Source organism: Gouania willdenowi, chromosome 16 (genome assembly GCF_900634775.1).
Source record: "Gouania willdenowi chromosome 16, fGouWil2.1, whole genome shotgun sequence".
Lineage (NCBI taxonomy): Eukaryota > Metazoa > Chordata > Actinopteri > Blenniiformes > Gobiesocidae > Gouania > Gouania willdenowi.
In genome coordinates, this window is record NC_041059.1 from 16388224 (window position 1) to 16412971 (window position 24748).

At 38.5% G+C, this 24748-nt stretch overlaps 1 protein-coding gene across 10 annotated transcripts in view; it reads left to right on the forward strand.

Annotated features, from left to right (window-relative positions):
• The window catches only part of kif13a (kinesin family member 13A), a 45143-nt gene that overhangs the window by 469 nt on the left and 19926 nt on the right, over window positions 1-24748 (forward strand). For 7 of the 10 annotated variants that reach the window (XM_028470229.1, XM_028470232.1, XM_028470233.1 and 4 more), the window contains exons 2-16: window positions 46-136; window positions 11152-11164; window positions 14065-14125; window positions 15769-15861; window positions 16686-16866; window positions 18963-19050; window positions 19539-19673; window positions 21127-21239; window positions 21333-21444; window positions 21600-21812; window positions 21924-22034; window positions 22108-22242; window positions 23472-23602; window positions 23782-23868; window positions 23942-24117. In XM_028470229.1, the coding sequence (XP_028326030.1) occupies window positions 46-136; window positions 11152-11164; window positions 14065-14125; window positions 15769-15861; window positions 16686-16866; window positions 18963-19050; window positions 19539-19673; window positions 21127-21239; window positions 21333-21444; window positions 21600-21812; window positions 21924-22034; window positions 22108-22242; window positions 23472-23602; window positions 23782-23868; window positions 23942-24117 (1740 nt within the window). Of the gene's footprint in view, window positions 1-45; window positions 137-11151; window positions 11165-14064; window positions 14126-14967; window positions 15047-15768; window positions 15862-16685; window positions 16867-18962; window positions 19051-19538; window positions 19674-21126; window positions 21240-21332; window positions 21505-21599; window positions 21813-21923; window positions 22035-22107; window positions 22243-23471; window positions 23603-23781; window positions 23869-23941; window positions 24118-24748 lie in introns of those variants that run through there. The other 3 variants (XM_028470236.1, XM_028470237.1, XM_028470238.1) reach the window with 3 other exon arrangements.

A 24748-nucleotide genomic window follows, 5' to 3' on the forward strand; every position in this document is an offset into this window, starting at 1 on the left:
AGCTCATATAAAGGTTTTTCTGTCCAAATGATCTGATATCTGCAGAAATTGAACTCAATACAAAATGCGTCGTGGATATGGAGGACAACCAAACAGTCCTGCACCCACCACCCTCAAATGGAAAGGGAGAGAACAGGTAAACAAGGCTGAGAATATGACAGGAGTGTATCTGTGTCCAATAAGATGTTTTCTGTTAAAAAAAATAAGGTCTTAGGGCTGGGCGATATGGACCAAAATACATATCTCTATATTTTTTCTTCTCAAAATGGTATGTACCAGTGTTTCTCAAATGGGGGTACGTGTGACACTACAGGGGTTACTTGAGAGTGTAATAAAACTAATTAATAAATAAAAGCATTAAAAATATGGGGATTTTAAAATGTGTGTTTTTGGTCAAAAATGATGTATCACGAAATGAATCATAATTATGATGATGAAAATGATCTTGATTAGAACGTGAACATATTAAAATACAAGGGTCAGTCTGGGTCACACATCAGGTGAGAGATAATCAGAAATGTTAAAAAAGCACTAAATATTATTTCACTCCACATATTTACAACGTTCAATTCTTTGAAATGACTGTTAACACTCATTCATTCCATCATTACCCTCTATAGTTTTTTTTTTTTTTTTTTTTTTGTAGTATTCTGAGTAAACTGTATCTGGAAAAAGGGGGTACTTGGATTCATAAATAGACAACAGGGGTACTTGAACCAAAAAAGTTCGAGAACCACTGGTATATACCATATAAATCTCAGTATTTTTAATATGAATTAAGTCAGACCAGAAAAAAACTATTTCGAGTTAAATTTGCTGATGCAAAATGCCACACAGGTTCATTTATTAACAAACAGCTGGACAATATTTGCCAATTTTTTCACTATAAGGGACAGCACGTGTGAGTGAGTTCTGTAGTGTGGCTTGTTTAGGGGAAGTTCTGGGTTAGGACGCACTCAGCAATCCATCTAGCTGTGCTTTTCATGCTGTTCTGAGAAATAGTGAAAGTAGCGACTCCTACAATGAGTATTTTAATACAAAATGAGCTATAAATATATGTATATTGATATAGGCGATATTGTAATTTTTTATATCACCAAAGTAGAAAACAAATCTGTGTTGCACAGCAACACAGCAGTAAACATGCTTGAATTTCTGGTGCGATTTCGCGATATGTCGCCATTTTTTGGATGCCAATTTTAAATAATTTTTTTATTTAAAAAAATTATTTTTCTAAATTAAGAAAAAAAACATATATATATATATATATATATATATATATATATATATATATATATATATATATATTTTTTAAAAAAAAAAATTATTTCACTGGTTACAATGCTTTCAATGTGTTGCAATGGTTACTTGATGCACTTGATTTTATGATGGCAGTGTGTAATGCCTGCAATATTTATGTATGCACAGACATTTTATTTTCATAGAATCTGTTCAGATCAGTGTTTAAACTTTTTGTGCATTATCAGTAACTCAGGGTGATTTATCCTTAATGTTCTCACTTACAGTTGTTACAATGCCGTCATTATGTTGTCATGGTTACTTTGAGACTTCTACACTGTAGTTTCAGTGAAAAGAAACTTGTTGCACTTTATTTTATGATGGCAGTGTGTAACACTGCATTTTTTTTTTTTCAGTGAAAATGTGCAAAAACACTAATAATAAATAATAAATAGGATGTTTTGAAGCAAATAGTTTTGACTCAATTTGTCCTCTGAATTATCTTCTTCTTCTGATGCACATACTGTATACAGCAACTTCATTTTTCATCTCTACGTTTAATTTTGATATTAACTGGGTAGAATATCGTGATATCGTAATAATATCGTATTGTGACCCAAGTATCGTGACACGTATCGTATTGCAACATCCTTGCCAATACTCACTCCTATAATTGACCCTGAAAGCTGTAATAATAATAATAATAATAATAATAATAATAATAATAATGCTTCAAGTTCAAAGTTGTATGTCTTGCTGCAGAGGTTCGCACTGCAGCAGCAGCAGCAGCTGTAGAGGACATAGAGTCTGTCACCCACCTGCTTGCAACATGATATTATCTTATGCAATTAGTGTGAACTTTCCAATACCGATCACCAACAACAGCACTGTAATGCTTTGCAGAGCTGATGTTGAATTTCAGGAGCAGGAGAAGAAGGTCAACGCCGTCATTTGACATGAAGATGTATATTAAAGTAGGCAGATTAATGATGGGCCTGAGGCAGTCAGAGCTAATTTGTGTTGTGTTGCTGTCAGTGTGGGGTTAGACCACACTGCTGGCTTTTTATAGGAACCGCAGGTGCTGTGGATGCTGTAGTGTTGAAGTGTAGTGTGCATAAATGTGCTGTTTTGTACTTAAAGAGGCTTCTGTAGTTACACATCATTCAAACCAATGACAAAAGCTTGTTGGCTGGAGAGTTTAAAGCTATTTAAAGCAGTCAAAGATTTTTATTCCATTCTGTGCATAGTTGTGTCTTCTGCATGGAGTGTCACACGTTACCGGAGAACTGACGAGATTTACACGCATATGATGTAGGCCATGTAATCAAATATTTTAGACGAATACACAAGGATGAGTTTCCCATTCTGACCTGTGAATCTGTTACACTTTAATAACAAGGCATTAAAGCTGCTACGCACAACATTTTTTTAAATTAAATAAAACCATAGTTTATGTCAATCAATCGATCAATCAAACAAAAAACTCCAAAAAGAAAGAAAGAAAAGGTTAAAATTGCGGCTTGAAAGTTTGTTTTCATCGCCACTGTAAACAATCAGTTTGATGACATTTTCACACATTGCATTGTGGGATTTGGAGTCCAGTGTTTTTTCTTCTTTCTCACTGTGACTTGCGAGCGACATTTTCAACCAATCTTTTTTCGAGCAAATGATCCTCGATTTATTGATCAATGAGGCCGACACTGCACATCAGTGCAAACTAAATGCAATTCACTCATCCAGTCAATCATCCGTTCACAAGTCAGATGTGTAGTAACTGTGTTGTGTTCATTTGTATTTGTCTACAAGCACTACAAGTTACAAGTTTTATTTTGCCATAAATGATCTTTAAGTGACAAAAACACTTTATTTGTTCATATGTATGCATGGACCTTATGTCATGTTTACTTTTGGTTCATCTCGGGTTGTTTTAACAGCCGAACCAGCTTTCCAACTCTGACCTTTGTGTCTCTTTGGCTGTGTTTCATCTAGAGGTCTAGCCTGCTGCTGTGCAGGACCACGATTTAGAAGTTTCACTTTATATACTGCATGTCTGGCCTTCAGTGCCTCATAGCCTTATGATTATTTGTTAACAATGTGAGTATAATGGCTGTTTGTGTGTGGGTCCTTTGGGTCTCTGTGTTTAGACTGCCATGGTTTACTTGAACCATACAATTTTCTTTTCAAGCTGCACGCGGAGCCACACGGGGAGATACTCTAATCACTAAGACTCTGCTTTGTTGTGCAGACACCTGTCCTTGTGTGCTGTAAATGTGTCCGATTTAGTGGGTATTAACATGCCAAATATGGCTGCAGGCAGGGCCAGGATCTTAGGAAATATTTCTCTCCCATGGGAACTCACAGGCATTAGAAAGAGAGCAGCAATAGTAGAAAACTGCATGGAGACATTACAAAGAGAATTAAACGCATGTTAATCCCTTCAGGATACCATTAGTCTGATACCAAATGTTCCCACTGTGGGACGATTAAAAGGTCTATCGTATCTGATTAAACACAGATAATGAGTCTGTAGTCGTGTGAATCTATTCTGCAAGTTATGTTGGTTCATTAGCAAGAAATTTGAAAGACAGCAGGCAGTTTTAAATCAGCGCTGCACCATTAAACAGGGCCGACATGAAGAATTTTATGGAATTAAAGAGATTTTCTTAAGCCTATTCTTTGCACTTCAGAGCATTATGGCTGCACTGACCGTACCGTACCGTACCCTCCCACCGCTCTCCTGTTTCTCTGAGAAATGTGCAAAAGAATGATACTTGCATTGTGACCCCAGGGGTAGAGGTTAAATTACCTTTGTTTAATCTGTCTTTAAATCTGACACAAATGGGAATATTGGACATAGGAATGTGGGAGAAGTGGTTTTTGTTTCCAAAAGCTAGTCTGCTCGCCTTTGGCGTGCAGGTACAATGGTGATGGGTGGGGGGGGGAGGGGCAGGGAAATACCTGCGGCAGCTGTCTGCACAGGAGATGAGTGGTTGAGCATCGTGACAAGAAAAAGCCCTTGGACTCCCAAAGTAGGGCCATCTTACATCTATCATGTCCCAGCATGTCTGTCAGCACGCAGTAAATGAATTCAGGGGCTGGAAACTTTCTTTTTTTTTTACCATGTATTTACATTTAGATACACAAAGAAGATGGAAAAGACTGATAATGACAACTGCAAACTTTAAAATATTTAAGAGGAAGTCACCAACGTGTTTTATTAACAATTTGATTTCTCATTTGAAATGTTTCTTTGTCTTTCCAGTCTTTGTACTACTGCAGCTTGGCAGTCTTTTAATTCCAGGCCATCAGTGGAAGTGCGTATTTATCTGATATCTGTAGTCAGCCATGTAATTTACCCTCTAATCTCCTCTTATCGCTGATGGTTAGGAGAGCCCAATTGGGTTTATCTCCCCCAGACTGTGTTTTTTTACTGCCTTTTTGGATAGCGTAATCTCCATGGTGTCGAAAGGGATCTGTAATTAGGACTTCCACTTAGGGGATGTTGGTGTTTGGTTTTCTTCTTTTTACACTGTAAAAGAAAAAAAGTGAATTTTTTATGGTTCATATTAAAAAGGTTCATGTCATAACTGTATTAAAACGGATGGTGGATTTGTAACAATATACTGTATCTCTATTCTCTCCTTTTGCCGGTGTAGGTTCAAAAACCACTGCTTCTACAGATAATTTGTTTCTCAGAGTTGTCTTTGTATTTAGTGAATGTTTTTTTATAAAAGGTAGTGTAGCATGTGTTTACATGTTTTATCATTGTCCTTACTATATCCTTGCATTTGTTAGGATTAGGGGTAACTCTCAGTCTGTTTAGATGGAGTCTCTATCTCCTAACTAATCAACACAAGGCAGAAAGCACTTCAGCATTATAACACATCGCCAATATTGAGGGGCTGTGAAATCATCTGTTAGCTGATTATTAGCTAGTTAGCTTAAATAGGAACGCCTTTCACTCCCTCACATTGTAATATCACCATTTTGACTTATTACGACAGTTACCCAGTAACTAGCATTGAACATTACAATGCTACAAACTGTGTTTATTAAACTGTTAAAGATGTAGCCAGACCCACAGTCTCTAGATATTATGTCATGCTAGGCTAGGCTAACTCGCTGCTAGCTCATTAGAGGTTCAAAGGAATCTCTTGACCTGGAATCTTTAATTTTTCCAAAATGCTTTATAGTCTTTTGGAATCAAACAGTGCAGGTAATGTCAATGCGTTTAAGTTTTGCTCACACTATATCTAACTTTGTGGATGTCTACCGAGCTTCATTTTTTCAAAACAAGGCCGTACTAAAAGACGATTCAGGCGTGTTGGCTGACTACGCTCAGGAATGTCCCCTTTGTTCATGTTGACCTTATTTTTATGCTATTAGGAGAAAGTGCTGTGGGTGTGCTGATGAATCAACTTTATTCCCTTGGAAATGGTTTGGTGTTTGTTCAGAGGGCGGGACATTGTTTGTGTCTTCTAGATTTTGGGAGAAGAAGGTGGTGAGCTCCTCCTTAAGTCACTGCTGAACTTCATTATTCTCAGACGCGGCTTTTAACTCTGCAACATTCGTGAAAGCACAAATGCTGATATTTATTAATTTTGATGTTGTGCCTTGGTTTGTTGATCAGAAAAAGTTCTATTCTGGACTGACAATCAGCATAATTCAAATATAAATCGTTCAGCTGAACAAAACCTTTGCTCTTGTATTAGATAAGATTCTATTCTAGTAAAACTGTGAATTAGATTATTCATGACATTTGAGGTTTTCTCTGCATTATCATTCCTACGTGTTTCCTCATGGAGCAGGCAGGCAGGGACACATTGGGTTAGTCCTGGTAGTATGTTTCTTTAAGTCCTAACATATTGAGCCAATTGATGAGCTTGGCTTCTCTCGGGTTGTAAAGCACACAGATTGTAGACTTTGCAGCAGATGTGGTTACAGTCCTTCTCTCTGTGTGTTTGTATATTCACACACTTGACCCACAGCCGGCCAACCCAGCCCAGTCACACTGGTGTCAGAAATACCGGAGAAGATTAAATTAGACCCGGCCTGCCTCATATGTTGTGTAGTGAACATTTGTTATGGAGACTTCTGGGTCACATGCAGAACTTAGTGTGAGCCCCATTAGTGCTGTTGATAACAGTATAGCCTTCATTGCATTGTTGAACTCCATTATGAACCTTCCTTTATGCCCATTAGAAACTTTGCTCATAATTCAGATATTGTGTATTGTAAATGTAACTCAGCTCTACAAACTGCGCTTCTGCCTTTGTCACACCCAGATATCCCGCCCTAAATCACAATACTGCCTCATGATTGGTTTGAACCGCTTCAGTTTGGATTTGAAAGGCAAAGGCGGGAACAGCACAAGATGGATTCTGGTGTTTGTGAACACCAGGAGAATCCATCTTGCAGGCAAGGTTATAGCATTTACTTACTATTGAAGTAATCACATTAAAGTATTTTTATTTTAATTCCACTCATTTTTTGAATTGGTAGATTTGGCCTTAGGAAACCAATGTTGGAGATACAATTAGGGGCTTAGGAGAGCCCGCTGTTCCACAAATGAAAAAGCATATGAAATTATTGAGAGAGTACTAATGATATGAAGACGGGGTACACATGATTTGACAAAAATCCGAAAAGGGTACACAGGACGAAAAAGATTTGGAACCACCACTCTAGAACAGTAATGGGATGAAACCATCAGAATTAACGTTTTAGTTGTATTTTCCTTGTTTTCCATTTAAAAACTACTCAATAATATTTTCATTGGTGACAGATGCCTTTATTCCTCATACAGTATGTCACTTTGAAGAGGAGCTACAAACAAAGACAATTAGTTTCAGCAGGTTTGGCCATTTATTGAACCTCCATTGGATATTATTCATGTAATTAATGTTGGTTGTCTCTTGACTTTAATGTCTGTTTGTGTCATTAGCTGAGGAGCTTCCTCCTGTACCGTCAGGGAGACATTTCTGGAAATTCACAGTGTAAACCCTTTGGCTTTGGCCTCTCGTTTTGCTTACGTTGGGATCACTCGTGCTTATAAAATTGGCAGCCTGGTCTTTTTTCATGGGGCTCTGTGCATTGCTAGGACCCGTCTCCACCAGTGTAGTTGGTTATGTGAAGGATCCACCCCTTCCTCCACTGTAGAAGGATGACCTCTGCTCTGAGTGGGCAGAGGCGGTTCCGTTCTAAACATACTGTAAGAAGGCTATTTGAAATGTTAGCTTGAGGCCACCGTAACCCAATACTGTAGCGCACACACACACACACACACACACACACACACACACACACACACACACACACACACACACACACACACACACACGTGCACATAGAGATGGCTGAACATTGTTTTTTCGTCTGTGTCTCATGGCTAAGCAGGAAAAAGATCATTTATGATTAAGTGAAAGGGGGGAGGAGAAGCAGCTTAAATGACAGATGACGGGGGTGGGCTTCAAAAGTGAAATGAGGACCGAGAACAACAATAATGGATCCATGAGTGTGCACTGTACTGTATGTGTGTTTTACTGACAGATGGACGTGTGGAAGCAGCTACTTCTCCTCTGTGGAAAGATGGGGTCATAAGAATGGCAGAATGTCTTACATATATTTGAAGATACAGATTGTCCATGCAGTGTAATTTGATTTAGTATTTAGATACCCCAGTGGGTGATACAGTGGTTTAATCTGGTGCATTGCCTACTGGGCTAGAAGAGCAGTTTTTGGTGGCATAATAACTCAGTGGCCTTAATCCTTCTTTATAACCTCGGGCTATTCCTCTGTGGATTTTTAAACCTTCATTTATGGTGAAAATAAACAGTGTTGAATTTAGGCGCTGACATTAATGTATTTGAATGACCAGAGCTGTAAAAGTAGTAAAAGTCTAAGATGCACACACTAAATCAAGGCAGTCTAGTGTCTCTAATAATCAGCATACACAGGAGTGTGAGAGGAGACCAGGTTGCAACCTTGACCACGTTGAAGCCAACCATGGCTGTCATGGCCTCAGGTAGCCTATGACACAAAAGCATGAGTTTGCCTTTGATGACACACACGACCAGTCCCCTGTGGGACTTTTCAGCCCATTGACACGCCTCGCTGAGTCTGCTGTGCCCGAGTGCATCTGTCTCATGGGGGGAAGACTCTTATGTTTTCTGGTACTTCTGTGCCATGTGTGCCACACATTTGTAAGTGTGCTTGTATCACAATGCTACAGTAAAACAATTTGAACCATAACTTTCTTTTAAACCATAATGTGGCCTGTAAACTGTGAAGGAATGCTCTTTTGAAACTCCAACAAATACCAGATTAGTTTATCATGCCCATCTCTCATTTTTTCTGGTTCCCTTAGTTCTCTGTATTTCTGGTCTGTCCTAAGCTAAATGTCATTATATTTGAGTATTTGTATTTTATTGTACTGTCAATGCTGTCTGATTTTAGACTGTGGCTAAATTAATACAAAAAAGACACTCTATAAAGAGAGCAATATCATAAACTGAAGCAATCACCAAATGAAAAATAAAAAGAAACATGTGGAGACTAATCCGCGTATCATCCGTTCATTTGTTTTTCATTATGTAACAAAAACATTAAAAACGAAAAAAAAAACACTCATTATTTGATATTTGTTTCCAAAACCAAAATGAAAAAAACAGAAAACACCTTGTTTTTCAAAATCAAGCTTTTTTGCTTCGGTACAGAAAACAAAAAACAGAAAACGAACACCTTTATTCGTTTCCTCAAATAATTTCGTTTTCCATGTTTTTGTTACATATTGAAAAACGAATGAACGAATGATACGCTGATTGAGACTGATGTCTGGAGAGAAGAGTGGTATAACTGACATATTGGTTGATTTTAACTTTGCATCAAGAATTCTTCCAGTAAGACTTTTTCTTTTCTCCATCAAATGAAAGTTATGAGCGTTTACAGGGATGTAATTGCTGTAGGAATTCCTAAAAATAGCCAGGGTGAGACTGTTCCCTCCATTGTCTTGCAGAGCATTCCCAGCATACCAGATCTGGATGCATTAACAGTGTGCAGGCAGGGTGGATGATAGTAAGCAGAATGTTGGACTGTCCTTTCTTTATATCTTCCTTTTACTGTAACTCTTCTTTGTTATGTAGCATAGAGGAGAAACCCAGCAGATACTGACAAGTTACAGTCTTAGTGAGTCTACAAACATGTAAATATAACCCTTAGTTGTGTTTTATGGGTCTTTTTTTATTGTTGCACAGCCTTGTTTGCTTGCTGTGATTGAGCGCAGTGTGGGAACTGCACATTTTTGGTCGTTATGAAGAAATAACATGCACGGTGAAATTGGAACTCTCACCTTTGGCTCTAACATTACACTAGTCTAAGTTCTGATGAGGGACAGGACATAGACACGTGTGAGAGAATCATTGTGACGTGTTCTGTGGCGGTACAATAATCAGTTGCAGCTGTAGCAAATGTTGACAGACTGTTGTTCTTTTATGATGAGCTTCTTTTTTTCTTCTGTGAATTCATATACATTAATATATATATATATATATATATATATATATATATATATATATATACAGCACCCTTTTGTCCCGTGGTTTCGGCAGCTTCCCCAAACTGGCCTCAGTGTTAAGTCCACAGGAATAAGGGGTTATTTGCTCTACAGAGTCAGTGGGACATTGAAGACTAAATCTCTTCCCCTCCTCACGCTCCGCTGGCCCAATTATGAACTAAAACCCAGCAGCACCTACTACTAAGAGAGGTTACCATGTGGGAGTGAACGAATGAGTGACAAAACAAAGGAAGGAGTGAAAAAGGATGTAACAGAAGTAAGCTGACATTCAAGATATATCAATATTTCTATTTTGACGATGTAGAAAATTACAATATCACCTCTAACGCCTCTAATTTCATAGCTAATTTTGTATTAAAATACTAATTTTAGCATTTCTGAGTGCGTCCTAACCCAGTCCTTCCCTGAAACAAGCCAAACTACAGAACTCACTCACACGTACTGTCCCTTAGACCGGTGTTCCCCAACCTTTTTTGTCTCATGTACCCCAGAGGCCTCTCTTCAGATTAGGAGAATCTGAAGAGAGGGTTAGGGTTAGGGTTAGGGTTCCTCACTCCAGTTAATGAACTTTTCTTGTTTTATTTACATGTTGTTAATAGCTTGAAAATGTCAAACTGTACATTTAACACACACTAAATATCAATTTTGTGCATTACAATTATTGTGTAGCAGAGAATATTTTTACTTCAATTTTTAGTAATGTGCAGAAAATGTTAGTAGCAATTAGTAGGATATTAAGGCCACAATTGTGTTTATTTCATTAATGCAGTTTATTGTCAACGGGTGGAAAAGCTGTTGGATGAGCATGTACAGTGTCTGAAATAGGCTTAAAAATGACTCAGCATGTTAGAAATATGTTCATCAATGTTTCCAAGTACCACCTACAAAGTGTTCAAGTGCCCATAGAGGTACATGTACCCCTGGTTGGGAACCACTGCCTTAGAGAAGAAAAAGCCAAATGTGGCACATATTGTGCAACTGTTTGTTCATAAATGTGCCTGCATCAGCAGATTTAACCCAGAATTGTTTTTTTTCTGGTGATACTTTATTAGGTTAAAAATATCTAGATTTATATTGAATATCGCCATTTTGACAAAAAAAGTTTTGGTCCATATCGTCCAGCCCTAAATGGAAAGTTTTAAAGAGTTTCTAGTGTCAAACATAGTGTGCACAAAAGTTATACTCCAAAATATGGCTGAAAAATTGTTCAAGTGCTAACTATTTTCCCTCCTCTGTTTGTGTGTGTGTGTGTGTGTGTGTGTGTCTGTGTGTGTGTGTGTGTGTTTACTCGGTCATCCTTTGGCTTCTTCTGCATTGATGCGTTGTTCCTGATTGAAAAGAAAACAAGCCAAGGTATGTGGATCTAACCGTTCTTCCCTGTTGTGGAGCTAACTACTGTATTTTCCTCATTCGTTTAGTATCACACACACTGAAATCATACAGTTGCAGGACACAGGATGGGAAACAATGTACGGTAACTGTTTCCCCAAGAGACATCATCAACAGTCAATGTACTGTTGCGACATTGTTTCTAGGGACGTGATTGAGAGCGTTTTAGTAGTTTGGTCAGTCAGCAGGAGCCGGATAGATGTCCGTGTGAATGTGTCAGTGCTCTAAGATCTCGTGAACAGCCACAAAGGCTCGACAATGAGAGAGGGATGAGCGCGGACACTGGGGCAGTGTGTGCACACATTGAAAGCTGCATTGTTGGAGCGCACCCCCATCTCCCCCCTTGACAACACGCTGGTGACTAACTCAGATGTTTCACACACCAGGGACACGCTTTATGCTCAGTGTACTCAGCACCGGGCCGGTCCGAGGGAAACACTTAGTCTGGGGCATGTGAACCTGAGCTCTGCTGTAATACCCTTCAGTGAGACGAGCACGTGGCCGTCTGCAGAGAAACCCACGTCCGTTTGTTTTCCACTCAGGGTGAAGGCATGTTATGGTTCAGTCCAGTTTATCCAACATTCTTTCAATAAACCATTCACAATCATCATGTTGAGTTCTGCTGATTAAGCGTAATTGTCTAATCAAGAGCAATTTGTTCATTAGTTACGCCCTCAGACTGGAAACGAACCGAGCACGGGACACTAAAGGCCCAGTAACCAAATCAGCCCTAGTTGAGAATGATGGCACTTTTTCTTCTTTTGAATGGCGTCCACTCACTCATCTAAAGTCACCAGAGAAGATGTTGCTTTCAAAGCATTCAGTGATCTCAGTGCTTCCCATGCTGACTGCACAGTCACTGCTTATCCAGCCATTAGCTTTGATTATGACAAACAGGGACATCTTTCATTTGGGGGAGTTTGTGTTGATAAAAGTGTTTTTGCATTTTGTTCGAGGACTACGACGGCGTATTAGGGCCACATTAAAATAAAATAAAAAATCTAGGCACTACAAGATTAAAGGTGTAATAATTTGAGAATAAAGTTGTAATTTCATGAAAATAGATCTTAAATTTATGAGAATAAGAATAAGGTCATATCTTTATAAAATATATGATATATATACAGTATATATATATATATATATATATATATATATATATATAATACTTCAAGATTAAAGTCTTAATATTTCAAGATTAGTCTCAATATTTTGAGATTAAAGTCTTAATATTTTGAGATTAAAGTCATAATATTTCAAGATTAATGTCCTAATGTTTCGACATTAAGGTCTTAATATTTCAAGATTAAAGTTGTAATGTTTCAAGATTAAAGTCTTAATATTTCAAGATTAAAATCTTAATATTTCAAGATTAAAGTTTTATTATTTCAAGATTAAAATCTTAATATTTCACGATTAAAATTGTAATTTTATGAGAATAAAGTCACATCTTGATAAAATCTTAATTTTATGAGATGGAAATCATAATATTTCAAGATTCATGTTGTAATATTTTGAGAATAAAGTTGTAATATTTTGAGAATAAAGTTGTAATATTTTGAGAATAAAGTTGTAATATTTTGAGAATAAAGTTGTAATATTTTGAGAATGAAGTAGTAATTTTATGAGAATAGAATTGAAATACGAACAGGATCTTGTGGTCGCTCGTGTGTTATGAAGGATGTGGAGCATTTAGTGAGATTATGCTTCTCTTTAGGTTTCACACATGGTGAAATACTGAGCCTTTTGGCCCATCATCACCACACTATTATCAGTTTAAGGACTTTAAAGCCACTTTGCAGATGTTTGTGTTTGTTCCGACAAAAGAACCGGACTGATTTGGTGAAAATAGCCTCTTTTGTGGAGGAGGAACTGGTTGGAGGTGGTCGACTTCAGAGCTATCGGTGTTAAGTTGCGTTCACTTCAGCAGGGAATTCTGAGTGCCGTACCATTACGAGTTTTTCAAGATATGGCTTTATTGTCAAAAAATTATGATTCTATTTTCAAAACGACTTTAATCTCAAAATATAGCGACTTTAACCTAGTAAAATTACAAGTTTACTTGCATAAAATTACAACTTTAACCTCGTAGTGCTTAGATTTATCTTTATTTTAATGTGACATTCATACGCCGTAGTAGACGAGCACTGAAAGCCGTTACTGATGAGATAAGTAGCAGTGCTATGCTTACACATTGCAAAGTGACATGTCAGGAGCAACTAGTGGAGAATCCTGAGTAAACATAGATAGTACAACACATGCTGAAATAAATCTAATGTACGTTTTTGATGTCCAAGTTTAAAAAGAAACCCAGTGACCGTTATGTCTGTGAGGCGTTTCAAACAGCCACTGCTCGTCCCTCGACAGCTTCCTCTCTGCGTGCCGTCATCCCAGAGCTCATGCAGGTGCCGTGGGGGACACAGGGGCTTTCTGCTGTGTCGTGAGACCAAACACTGAGCGCTAAGAGCCAGCCATGGCGCCGTTTCCTTGGAGACAAGGGTCACCAAATGCTGGAATTTCTTCTGAGGAGCACTGACCCTGATTTATGAATTAATTTAGGTCCAGCCACTATGACAAAACAAGAGGCAGCCAACAGTGGATTTGTACAGACAGTGGTGGTGCTGTCTTCTTAACCAGCATTAACTCAGACAAAGCCCAGTTATGCTGCGTATTATCTAGGCCAACAAGCTCACTCCTGCTGATTTACACCAAGGTAGAATGGTTCTGCACAATAACTCTGTTTTTGTACCTTGGATGTGGAGCCCTGGTTAGAAGGAAGACGTTATGTACTGTATAGTGTTGTGCATGCTCAGACAGGTGATGAAAGAAGTTTGAGTTTGATTGTTGTTGTTCTTTTTCTGCAGGTGTTTGCCTTCGACCACTGTTTCTGGTCCATTGACGAGTCGAACGCTCCTAAATACGCAGGTGAGTTAAACGACTGAGGGTTGAAACTGATCTCTCACTCATCTGAAGCAGTGTTTCTCATATGGGGGTACATGTACCCCCTAGGGCAGTGTTTTTCAACCTTGGTGTCGCCTGAAATGTCTAGTAATAGTAAAATATAAAACATTACTGATTAAGATTCCATTTTTTATATTATAAATTTATAAAAATGTGTTTTTTATTATTATTATTATTATTATTATTATTATTATTATTATTATTATTATTATTATTTTGCACAGTTAAAAAACAATACACAATTCTTGGATTTTTCATTGTCATTGTGTGCATGAACAGGTACGTAACGAAATAATGTCCCCAATTTCCCCGTTAAGCCCTTAAAGAATAGAGTAAAAGAATAAAAATAGGAAAAAACAAATATAAATAGAAAAACACCAGTAATATAAATAGAATATTATACAAAACAATACAGATATACAATGATATACAAAGCAATAGTGACACGAATATCACAGAAATAGATATACAGTGAAGGAAGAGGCAGGAAGCTCAAGGAGCTTGTTTTTAGCTAAAAAAAAAGATAATCATAATAGTGATGATGAAATGATCTAAATTAGTGCATTAACTAAAATTACAAGGGTCAGTCTTGGTCCCACGCCAGGTGGGAGATGACAGGAAATGATAAAAATTAATCTAATCAGGAGGCACTAAACAATGTTTAATTCTGCTGATCGTATTTACAAATTAGATTCTTCAAAATGTGCATTAATGCTCATTCATTCGATTGATATGCTCTGTTGTTGTTTTTTTCAGTTTTAATATTTTGAGCAAGATGTAATATTCTGAACAAAGGAGGTACTTGGATTCAGAAATAAGAGAACGGGGGTACTTGAGCCAAACACGGTTGAGAACTGATGATCTAAAGGACTCAAATAATGCAGAGTATAAAGAGCTGCTTGGTGTTGTGTTACCAGTGAACGTGTACGTGCATCATTCGAGTCCCAGCATGGTTAGCGCTTCTGTGTTGATTTGCATGCACACTGGACGAATGTAGATATTTAAATAAGAAGGTAAGTGTGCTGTCGCTCAATAAATGTCCTCACCTGCATTTCTAGATGTGCTCCTGCAATCCAACAACCTACTAGTGTCACCTTTTAATGCCTTTAATGCGACGCTGCTAACACACTTTCTGCAGTTACCTATGAGTACGCAGACGAGGGCTGTACACTGAGGGTTACAGCCACAGTTTTCACTGCAAATCGTGGATGCATTTGCATACACATTGTGGATATTTTGTTTGCATCACTCTCATTTTGTTATGGAAATGTAACGCTTTGTGCTGAAGAGACAAGACAATCTTTTCTGTGAAGGGTTGTCTCAAGAGCTCGAGCGACGGCTTTATTTAGCTCATTAAACAGCTGCTTCACTCAGACGGGCACAGCACTAACACATAAGATTGTCCGAGACTTTTCATTTTCCACATGAACAGACTGAACCCTGCACCGTTCATCTGTCCCTGTTATCATAATGTTGCCAGTTTATTTTACTTTTTAACACTTTACAGAAAACCACATGGCGGTAAAACTCCCTTCTCACCAAGTTGCAGATCTGTGTGCCGTCTGTTTACCGTTGTTACCATAGTGATAGAGTCTCTCTCTCTAAAGGTCAAGAGGTCGTGTTCAAGTGCCTTGGAGAAGGAATACTGGAAAATGCATTCCAGGGTTATAATGCCTGCATATTTGCCTATGGACAAACAGGTAAAGCTACATAAAACTCCTTCATTAAAAGTGTTTTCTTTTTTATCTTATTATCCCCAAATATCTGCAAGACGTGTTCATGATAACTTTCAAAATGTTATATTTCTGATAAACATGTCAGTGTAGAAAATGAATAAATGAAATGGACCTTTGGTTTATCCACTGAAGTGTGCTACGAGTGTGTTTTCAGACTGATTCTATTTATTTCAGAATCAGAATCAGAAATACTTTATTGATCCCAGGAGGAAATTCCTTTCGTACAGATGCTGCAGAAATATTTCGAATGAAAAGAAAAAATGTTAAAACATAGAAAAGAAAGAAAAGAAAACGTACATAATTGAATAAAAGACTGTTAATTGATAATATTTCCTATTAAAATGCTGCAGAAATGAGCTGAGAAAGTTGCTTTCCTATTGTTTTACAGTTTAGTTCACACTGTGTTGTAAGCCTCCCTATCCATATGAAATTATTGTGTGTGCGTGTGAAATCTTTTTTTTTTTTTCAATCAGTTTTCTATACGTCATTACTTTGCCCAAACAAGAAGCCTATTTGTGTGTGTAGAGATTTTTATTATATAATATTAAACACAATCATGTGACTTTGTTTAAATTGGTGAATTACATCTTTTTTTATTGCTTTCACATTTTTGCCCATAGAAGCAGATGTCCCAAAACATTTGGCAAAGTTGGCTTTCCTGACACAAACTTAATTTCCAGCTCTTTTTTTTCCACCATTTCCTATCTTAGATGTTTAGTGTGGGATGCACAATGTTAAAGTGGGCTGAATTATTGATGCTTTCATAACAGAGTCTGTCGTACATCCAGGTTCAGGCAAGTCCTTTTCCATGATGGGGAACGGGGAGCTGCCAGGTTTGATCCCACGGCTCTGCTGCTCGCTGTTTGAGAGAGTCCACATAGAGGCCAATGAGGCTCATTCTTTTAAAGTTGAGGTCTCCTTCATGGAGATCTACAATGAGAAGGTCCGTGACCTACTGGATCCCAAAGGGTGAGTCTGCTGGTTGTGTTTTTTTTTACACGTGACCTTTCAACCTTTATACAAATAGCTTTTTACAGACAATGGTCACAAGTTATTCTTGTAGCTAAAAAAAAACAAGAGCAAAATAAGCTAAACTGTATAATTTTCAATGATCAGCATATGACACATGCCGTTCAATGAGAGGAAACAGAAGCACCTAAGAAATGTCTGCTTGTCATGGTGTGGACTACTAAACTTATTCTGACTATTCACATCTAATCAAACTATCTGGTTAAACAAACTGTTGTGTACTCTTTATATGAAGTTGAAAGTCACTCCTGCTTGGCTCCAGTGGCCTGTCAGTCAGCACTTGGTTGCTTAGCATTTCTGTTTCTGTTGTAGCTGATGTGGTGTGAATGGAAACGCTGACGGAGATGATGTGAATAAGTGTGAAGCCATTTCCTGTTGTAACAAAGCAAGCCTCAGTTATTTAGTGGGAGTGCACCCAATGGCAGATTAGGTTCATTTTCTGTAATGTTATTCTCTATGACGCACCAGAAAACAATAGAAACATATGTTCCTGTAGAGCAGGTGTAACAAATGATGTTGTTAAAACAAGTGAATGTAATTTCTGTCCCGCCTTGGTGACGCTAACACACAAATGCAATGTGTATGCAGTGTGCACACATTCAGTTAAGTGTTTTCACTCATCACCAACCCTACAGGTGCAAATAACCTTCAGTTTATGGCAGTGGTCCATAACCTGTTTTGGTTCGTCATCCCCTTTTAATATCACAAATTTCTGGTGACCCCTGTCACGGCAAATTTACGGTTGACCTCATTTGGAGACATGATTTATTGCTCTGGTTGAGTGATGGAGTCCAGACGAGGCATTGATGATTTTATAAAAAAGGTTTATTATAAAATCAAAAAAAAGTGTACAAAGATGGACAAAATTAGTGACCGCCTGGGCGGACGTCCGATGATCAAGTGACACACAGTTCTAACTCATCACGTATATTCCCCCTCAGTCCCCCTCCCTCCTCCCCCCAGGAGATAAAGAGGACAGGGTGGAGGTGATAGAAGAGGGAGAAAAGAGACAGTTTTTTCTTTGGGTCCAAACAACCAGTTCTCTGGTATCTCCTGATTGTCGTGAGTGTTGGAGGTGTGTGCGTATATGGTGTTTGTGTGTATGAATGGATGTGTATGGGGTGTGTATGTGTGACTATGTGAGTGTGTGTACGCATGTGAGTGTGTGATGCCTCCGTGTCTGAGAGATAAGATGTGTTTTGGGAAGCTGACCTCGAGAAGAGAGCAGAAAACATGGGACAGCAGAAATGAAAAGTCTCAACTTAAAGCCTTAAAAAGAATAAGGTCTATGAGTAAATATGTTAATAAACATAACTAACAATTTCTGCCCCGACACCCCGAAGACTTTTTTTTCTAGAATTAGTTTTGGATCCTTAATGTTGGACGGGATTACGGCACAAAATGACAAAATGCGCCAGCTCAGATATTTTTATACTGTATTTATTTTCCTTTTTTCTCTTTTTATTATTTAAACATCATTATATTTGAACTAAATTTACATTTCAGAAAGTGAAAGTATAGAATACAGTTGTTTAAACAACCCCAAAAACATTTGAGATTTATTTTCTCAAATTCGCCTGTTTTCCAGAGTTTTAGCCCTCGGAAAAGTGACTTGTGGCTGTTTACGAGCCTTCATGCATATTCATGAGTAAGCGTGTCTGTAGACGCTGACTTCATACATCGCTCTTGCGAGGGAGATCAGTGATCACCAAAGTGATTTTCTTTTTGCCATCCACGCACTGTTGTTATTGTTTTCAGCCAAAAAACTGCACATTACAGTAAAACACGTGGCTATTGTGATTGTGAGTCCATCTCAGCGCTTCAGGCTGTGTGTTTATCACAGCAGCAGTAGAGTTATTCAGCTGTTTTAATTTGAAAAAAGAATAATAATTTTAAATTTAGAGGTGAATTTAGAGAACTCTTTTAGAAATCAAATTAAATTCAGATAGATGAGAGAACTAACCTAAAAACAAGTTACACCTTTGGCTTTTATGATTGTGGTATCCATACATATTGTGTTTTTTTCCTTCTTTAAGGAGCCGACAGTCATTAAAAGTTCGGGAACACAAAGTCCTTGGTCCCTACGTGGATGGTCTTTCTCTGCTGGCTGTTACCAGCTTTGAGGTATGTGTTCTACTTTTCACCACTACTGGGATCAGAGACAAAGCTGATCATAATAGGACGTTCACAGTCACACACACACACACACGAGATGACTGTTTTTATCAGATCAGTTGAACTGTTGATTGTGTTTCACCATAATACTCATTTTGAGCAGAGAACCTTCCAAGTGCAGAAACGAATGACACATATTTCAATGTGGTTCATAGTCATGCTGTTTATATGCCAAGTCTTGGCAGGTCTTCCCTAATTATGTTTAAACATCTCCACCCTTTTCCTCTGTATTCAACTCCGCCTGATATTGGTCCAGTGAATTTCCCACAGTCTTGGCTCTCAGCCTGTATTGAACTGGTGGTGGGAAACAAAAACCCACAGTCATATGTGGATGTTATCTACCTTTCATGTAACCGTAAAAAATCAATTTGCAAGTTTTCCCAGAAACATACTGCCATACCAGCATACCATACTGGTGCATTTTTTCTGCTTTGCAGGACATTGAGGTGCTGATGTCAGAGGGGAACAAATCACGCACAGTTGCAGCCACGAATATGAATGAGGAGAGCAGCCGATCACATGCTGTCTTCAGTATTATCGTCACGCAGACACTGTATGATCTGCAGTCTGGAGTAGGTCATCCTTGGAGTTATGTACACATGAAAGGGTACCTGTAGTGGATGCAACAATGTTCGTTGGTTTACAGTGTTTCTGAACAATGGTGGAGTCAATGGTTGCTATAACAACAAGGGAAAAACCAACAGAAACCTGGGTTTCTGCTCTAAGTCAGAGTTAGCCAGACGATTGTTTCATAATATGGGTACGGGATATGCTCTTACAACGTTTCCATTTGGACGAAATTTGGTGACATACGAGGACTGCTCCAAGCCAAACTGCTATGAGGCATCTGTGGGCAGTACGGTGTTTGCACATGTGCAGTGTGAGGTAAGCTAGTCCGTGGCACTGCTTCAATAGTGTGATACCCTGAGGAGGAGTGACCAGGATTTCAAACATGTTTGATTTCCTTACAACCATAATTGCTGATCGGGAGCTGGTCGTCAGGTGTTAATCGCTTCTCGTGACCCCATGTATGCTACACAATGCACGACACATGATTTAGCTGAGACTCGGCTCGATCCTAAAAATAAACACACGATTCAAAAATCAGCTCAAAATGGGCCGAAAATTGCACGGTGTACGCCTGCCTTAAGCTAATGGGCACAAAGCCAAAGTTACATCTGAAATAAGGCTTGGTTGCGACAAAATTCCTTCGCAATGCAGCTTGTAAACGTACTTGTTCAGAGCACCACTAGGTTTCTGCTTGCAGGGGATACTATGCGTGGCTGTCGTCACTAACCACACCCCCAACCAGATTGTTCCCTTATTTCCTTGTGGCTAAATGATGAACTCTGTCAGGAGGACTTACCTGTTCGTACTGGCGCACCATCCCTTCAATGAACAGATATCCTTTCACGCAGTTTTTATCGCAGCTAGCCATATTTCTGCACTTCCAACACCTAACTACTCATCAGCCATGGCTCGTTTCTGCTGGTAATAACAGCTCTGTTCATTAGGCTAATTCTGCATGCTGAGTGGGTGCAGGAAGGCATACAAGAAGCAGGTAGTCACTATTTAATCCTCTCCTAACATACAACCCGGATACTGCACTGTTATCACTTTGCGCCAAGAGCAAACAGTAAAACTACACTTCCCACAATGTAAACAGACCCGTTACGCCTCTCCCACAATGCACCATTTTTTTTAAAGCGACAGGCGAGGCCGATCAACGAAAGTGCGTCATATCCTGTCCAAATTGGCGGCTTCCCATAGTTTATGTTCCAAGGTATAAAATTGTTCTAAAAAATAATTTTAATGTGTTTTTTAAAAAAACAATTTAAAAAAAGCTGTACATATTTTTGTTTATTGGTAATATATTAAACACATTTTTTTTAATATACATTTTCCACTACAGGTACCCTTTAATAACAGATTTTTATACATGAATGTACGACTTTGCTGAGTTTCTAAGTGTATCTATGGAAACTTTTTTTTAATATTGGGAGTGACCATATGGGTTTTTAACAGAACTCAGGAGAGAAAGTGAGTAAGATGAGTCTGGTTGACCTGGCCGGTAGTGAACGAGTGTCCAAGACGGGAGCAGCAGGCGAGAGGCTGAAAGAGGGCAGCAACATAAACAAGTGGGTACATTTATTCAACAAAAAGACCTGTTATATAAATGTTTAGTTTTTATCATTTTGATGCATGATAATTGTATTGTTGTGTGCTTTTAGGTCTCTCACTACATTAGGGTGTGTGATTTCAGCTCTGGCTGATCAGTCAGCAGGAAAGGGGAAGGCAAAGTTTGTGCCTTACAGAGACTCAGTCCTCACCTGGCTGCTAAAGGTTGGACCTATAAAACACCCACAGATGCATCTAACTCCTGTCTGAGTGTCAGAATGATATGTGAGGGTTGGGGATGTGCTGAAATCTCAGCTTTCTTTTTTTAAAATTCCAGCTCAGCGGCATATCTTTCATCTTATTGATTTTCCTGACTTTAGGACAACCTTGGTGGAAACAGCAAAACCGCCATGATAGCCACTGTGAGTCCAGCTGCTGATAACTATGAGGAGACATTATCCACTCTACGTTACGCCGACAGGGCCAAAAGAATCGTCAACCACGCTGTGGTGAATGAGGACCCCAATGCTCGGATCATCAGGGAGCTCCGTGAGGAAGTGGAGAAGCTGAAAGTTCAGCTTTCTCAGGCCGAGGTGAGAAGACAAGAACACCACGAAGGATAGAAATGATATGAATGAAACTATTTCTGACTCATCATCACCAATAATATTAATTCTGTCTACTTCTACTTTGTTTCCCATCAGTCCATGAAGGCTCCAGAGCTGAAGGATAAACTCCAGGAGTCAGAAAAGCTGATTCAAGAGATGACCGTCACCTGGGAGGAGAAGCTAAGAAAAACAGAGGAGATAGCTACTGTACACACGACACTCAAAGAAACTCATTAGTTATACATGGATACAGCTACACTGTTGTCATTTATGTTTACAGGAGCGCCAGAAACAGTTGGAGAGTATGGGCATTTCTTTGGAAACCTCTGGGATTAAAGTGGGAGAAGACAAGTGTTTTCTAGTCAATCTAAATGCTGATCCTGCCTTAAACGAACTGCTCGTCTACTACCTTAAGGTAATATATATACAGTATATATGATTGTCCATTATAGGGATAATACTATATATAGATATATATTTGTTTGTTTTGAGACTCAGTTAACCTAACCGAGATGTTTTGGATCGTTGAAGGCACCTGAGTAGCTAAATTTATTCCAACATAAGTTGTTCCCAGGAGTAGAAAATGAACTAATGATCACCAAAGCTATCACTGGTGTCAAATGCATGCATTCATTCGATGCATAGATATTTCTCAGATTGCTCCCATTTCAGGCTGCACAGTGTTGACGTTATGTGGGATAGGGTACAACACGCTAAATAAGAGCTTAGTGACGTTTTTATGCTGCCATTGTCTTTCAGTGGAGGCGACAAAGGACTACACGTCATAGTGGTCGTCAGATCACTTTATATGTATATTTATATGTAGTTGGACCTGTAAGAGAAGAGGTATTTCAGTAAAACTATGTGTGCTGCTAACAAAACAACATTAACCAGGGGTCTGAAAGCTCCCTGGCATAGCAGTGTGGAATGTCTAAGGTAATGTGAAATAGATTACCGTTAGTCCGCTGCTGGTTCGCTGATCATCATCTTGATGCTGGATTTTTTTTTGTCCAACATCACCTCCGCTGCATATTTTTTGCGCTGCTGCGTTTTCATATTTCAGCGTGGGTTTGCTTTTTTGTTGACTTTTTAATCTGTTTGCAATACAATACAGCAAATGGGCTCAGTTACAATACGCACTATATAACATTAGTGACAGACTGCTTTGCACTGCCGTGCTTTATGAGTCAGACAGAACAGGCTCCATCTTAAGGAATCTGGATCAGGATAAGCAGGTATAGATCTCAGTTGGATCGATGGTTGTATCAGTGAGTTTAGAACGTTGTGTTTTGAAGGTAAGGAAAGATATAAAGAAATGATTTTCAAAAGATACAGTGAGGACAATCTTTAGCAGTACATTTCTATTTCTTTATTTATTGTTTCCTTAATGTTGTTAATTGTTATAATGAGAAGCTAGTTAATGAACAAAAAAGGGATTTATGGATGGGGGTGGGATTATATAAGTATGTACTTCTTCCCACTCCTTTTCAGAAATGTAAACTGAATTGGGAAATTGTGTTGAGAATTTTTATTTTTTTTTGTTTCTTATGATATTCTGTTTAAAAGGTTTGAAATAGATTAAAAAAAATCTAATAAAATCACTCATTTGTGACTAAATACTGTACGTCCACCTCCTGGTCTTAGGAGCACACGCGTGTTGGTGCAGACACGTCCCAGGACATCCAGCTCTTTGGCATCGGGATCCAACCGGAGCATTGTGTCCTGGAACTTTGCCCAGATGGTGATGTCACACTGATGCCCATACAGAATGCCAGGTGATCAAATGAACAACTGCCTTAAACATACACTCTACTTGTATGTCTATCTTCTTTGTATCTCCTGTTATCTGATGTCTGGATGTTAGAGTTTCACATTATCTCACTGTGAAAGAATGTAGGATGATATATGAATCCATAACGTCAAACATCATCAATAAAAGATCATTTCTGTTCAGAACCTGTGTGAATGGCACAACGATTGACTCGTTAGTGCATCTGTGGCATGGAGACCGCATCCTTTGGGGAAACAATCACTTCTTTAGGTATGAGTCCTATGTTGACTTTTAACACATTTAAACTTTCAGGTGACTTATTAAATGTCTGGTAACTTTACAGAATCAATCTTCCTATGAGAAAGCGGCGGGACCGTTTAAAGGAGCTGGAACGGGCGTCTCCCAGAGAGAGCTTTGTAGAGGCAGATGTGGAGACGGCCAGCGAGGCATCCTCAGAGCAGGACTACAGCTACGAGTTTGCCCAGATGGAGGTCATCATGAAAACTCTTGGCAACAATGGTATGAATTTATGTTTCTAAATCGATCACAGTTTATTTAACCTACATTGCCGTACTTAGATTTTGTGCCAAAAGATGTGTCGTGAGTACAAAGGTCATTGCCGATGTTAAAACTGTGAGAAAAAGAGAGACACTTGTTTTAAATGTATTTTAATGCACATTTCCTGAAAAAAGGTTGTCTGAATAAGTAAAACCTTAACATATTATTAAAAAAAGAAGACAAAATGAACTTTCTGGAGTTATTATAAGGAAGTTAAGAAAACATCAAAGCGTTCAGCAGATGCCTTTGAAGAAGACTGGCAGTTGACTGTCGAAACATGTCAGGAGATCAAAGTACATTTCCTGAAAAAAGTGATCTGAATAAATGAAATCTTTAAAATATGATTCAAAAAGAAGACAAAATGAACTTGCTGGAATTATTACGAAGAAGTCAAGTAAATATCAAAGCGATCCGCTGGCGCATCTGAGGAAGACTGGCAGTTGGCCGTCAAACACATGTCAGGAGATCAAAGTAAATTGAAACCTTAATTATTCAAAAACAAGACAAAAATAACTTGCTGGAATTATTTTAATGCTAAAGTTATTGCAGGTTATTGTAAGGCTGAGAGACAACCTGTGAGCCTCTCACTGTG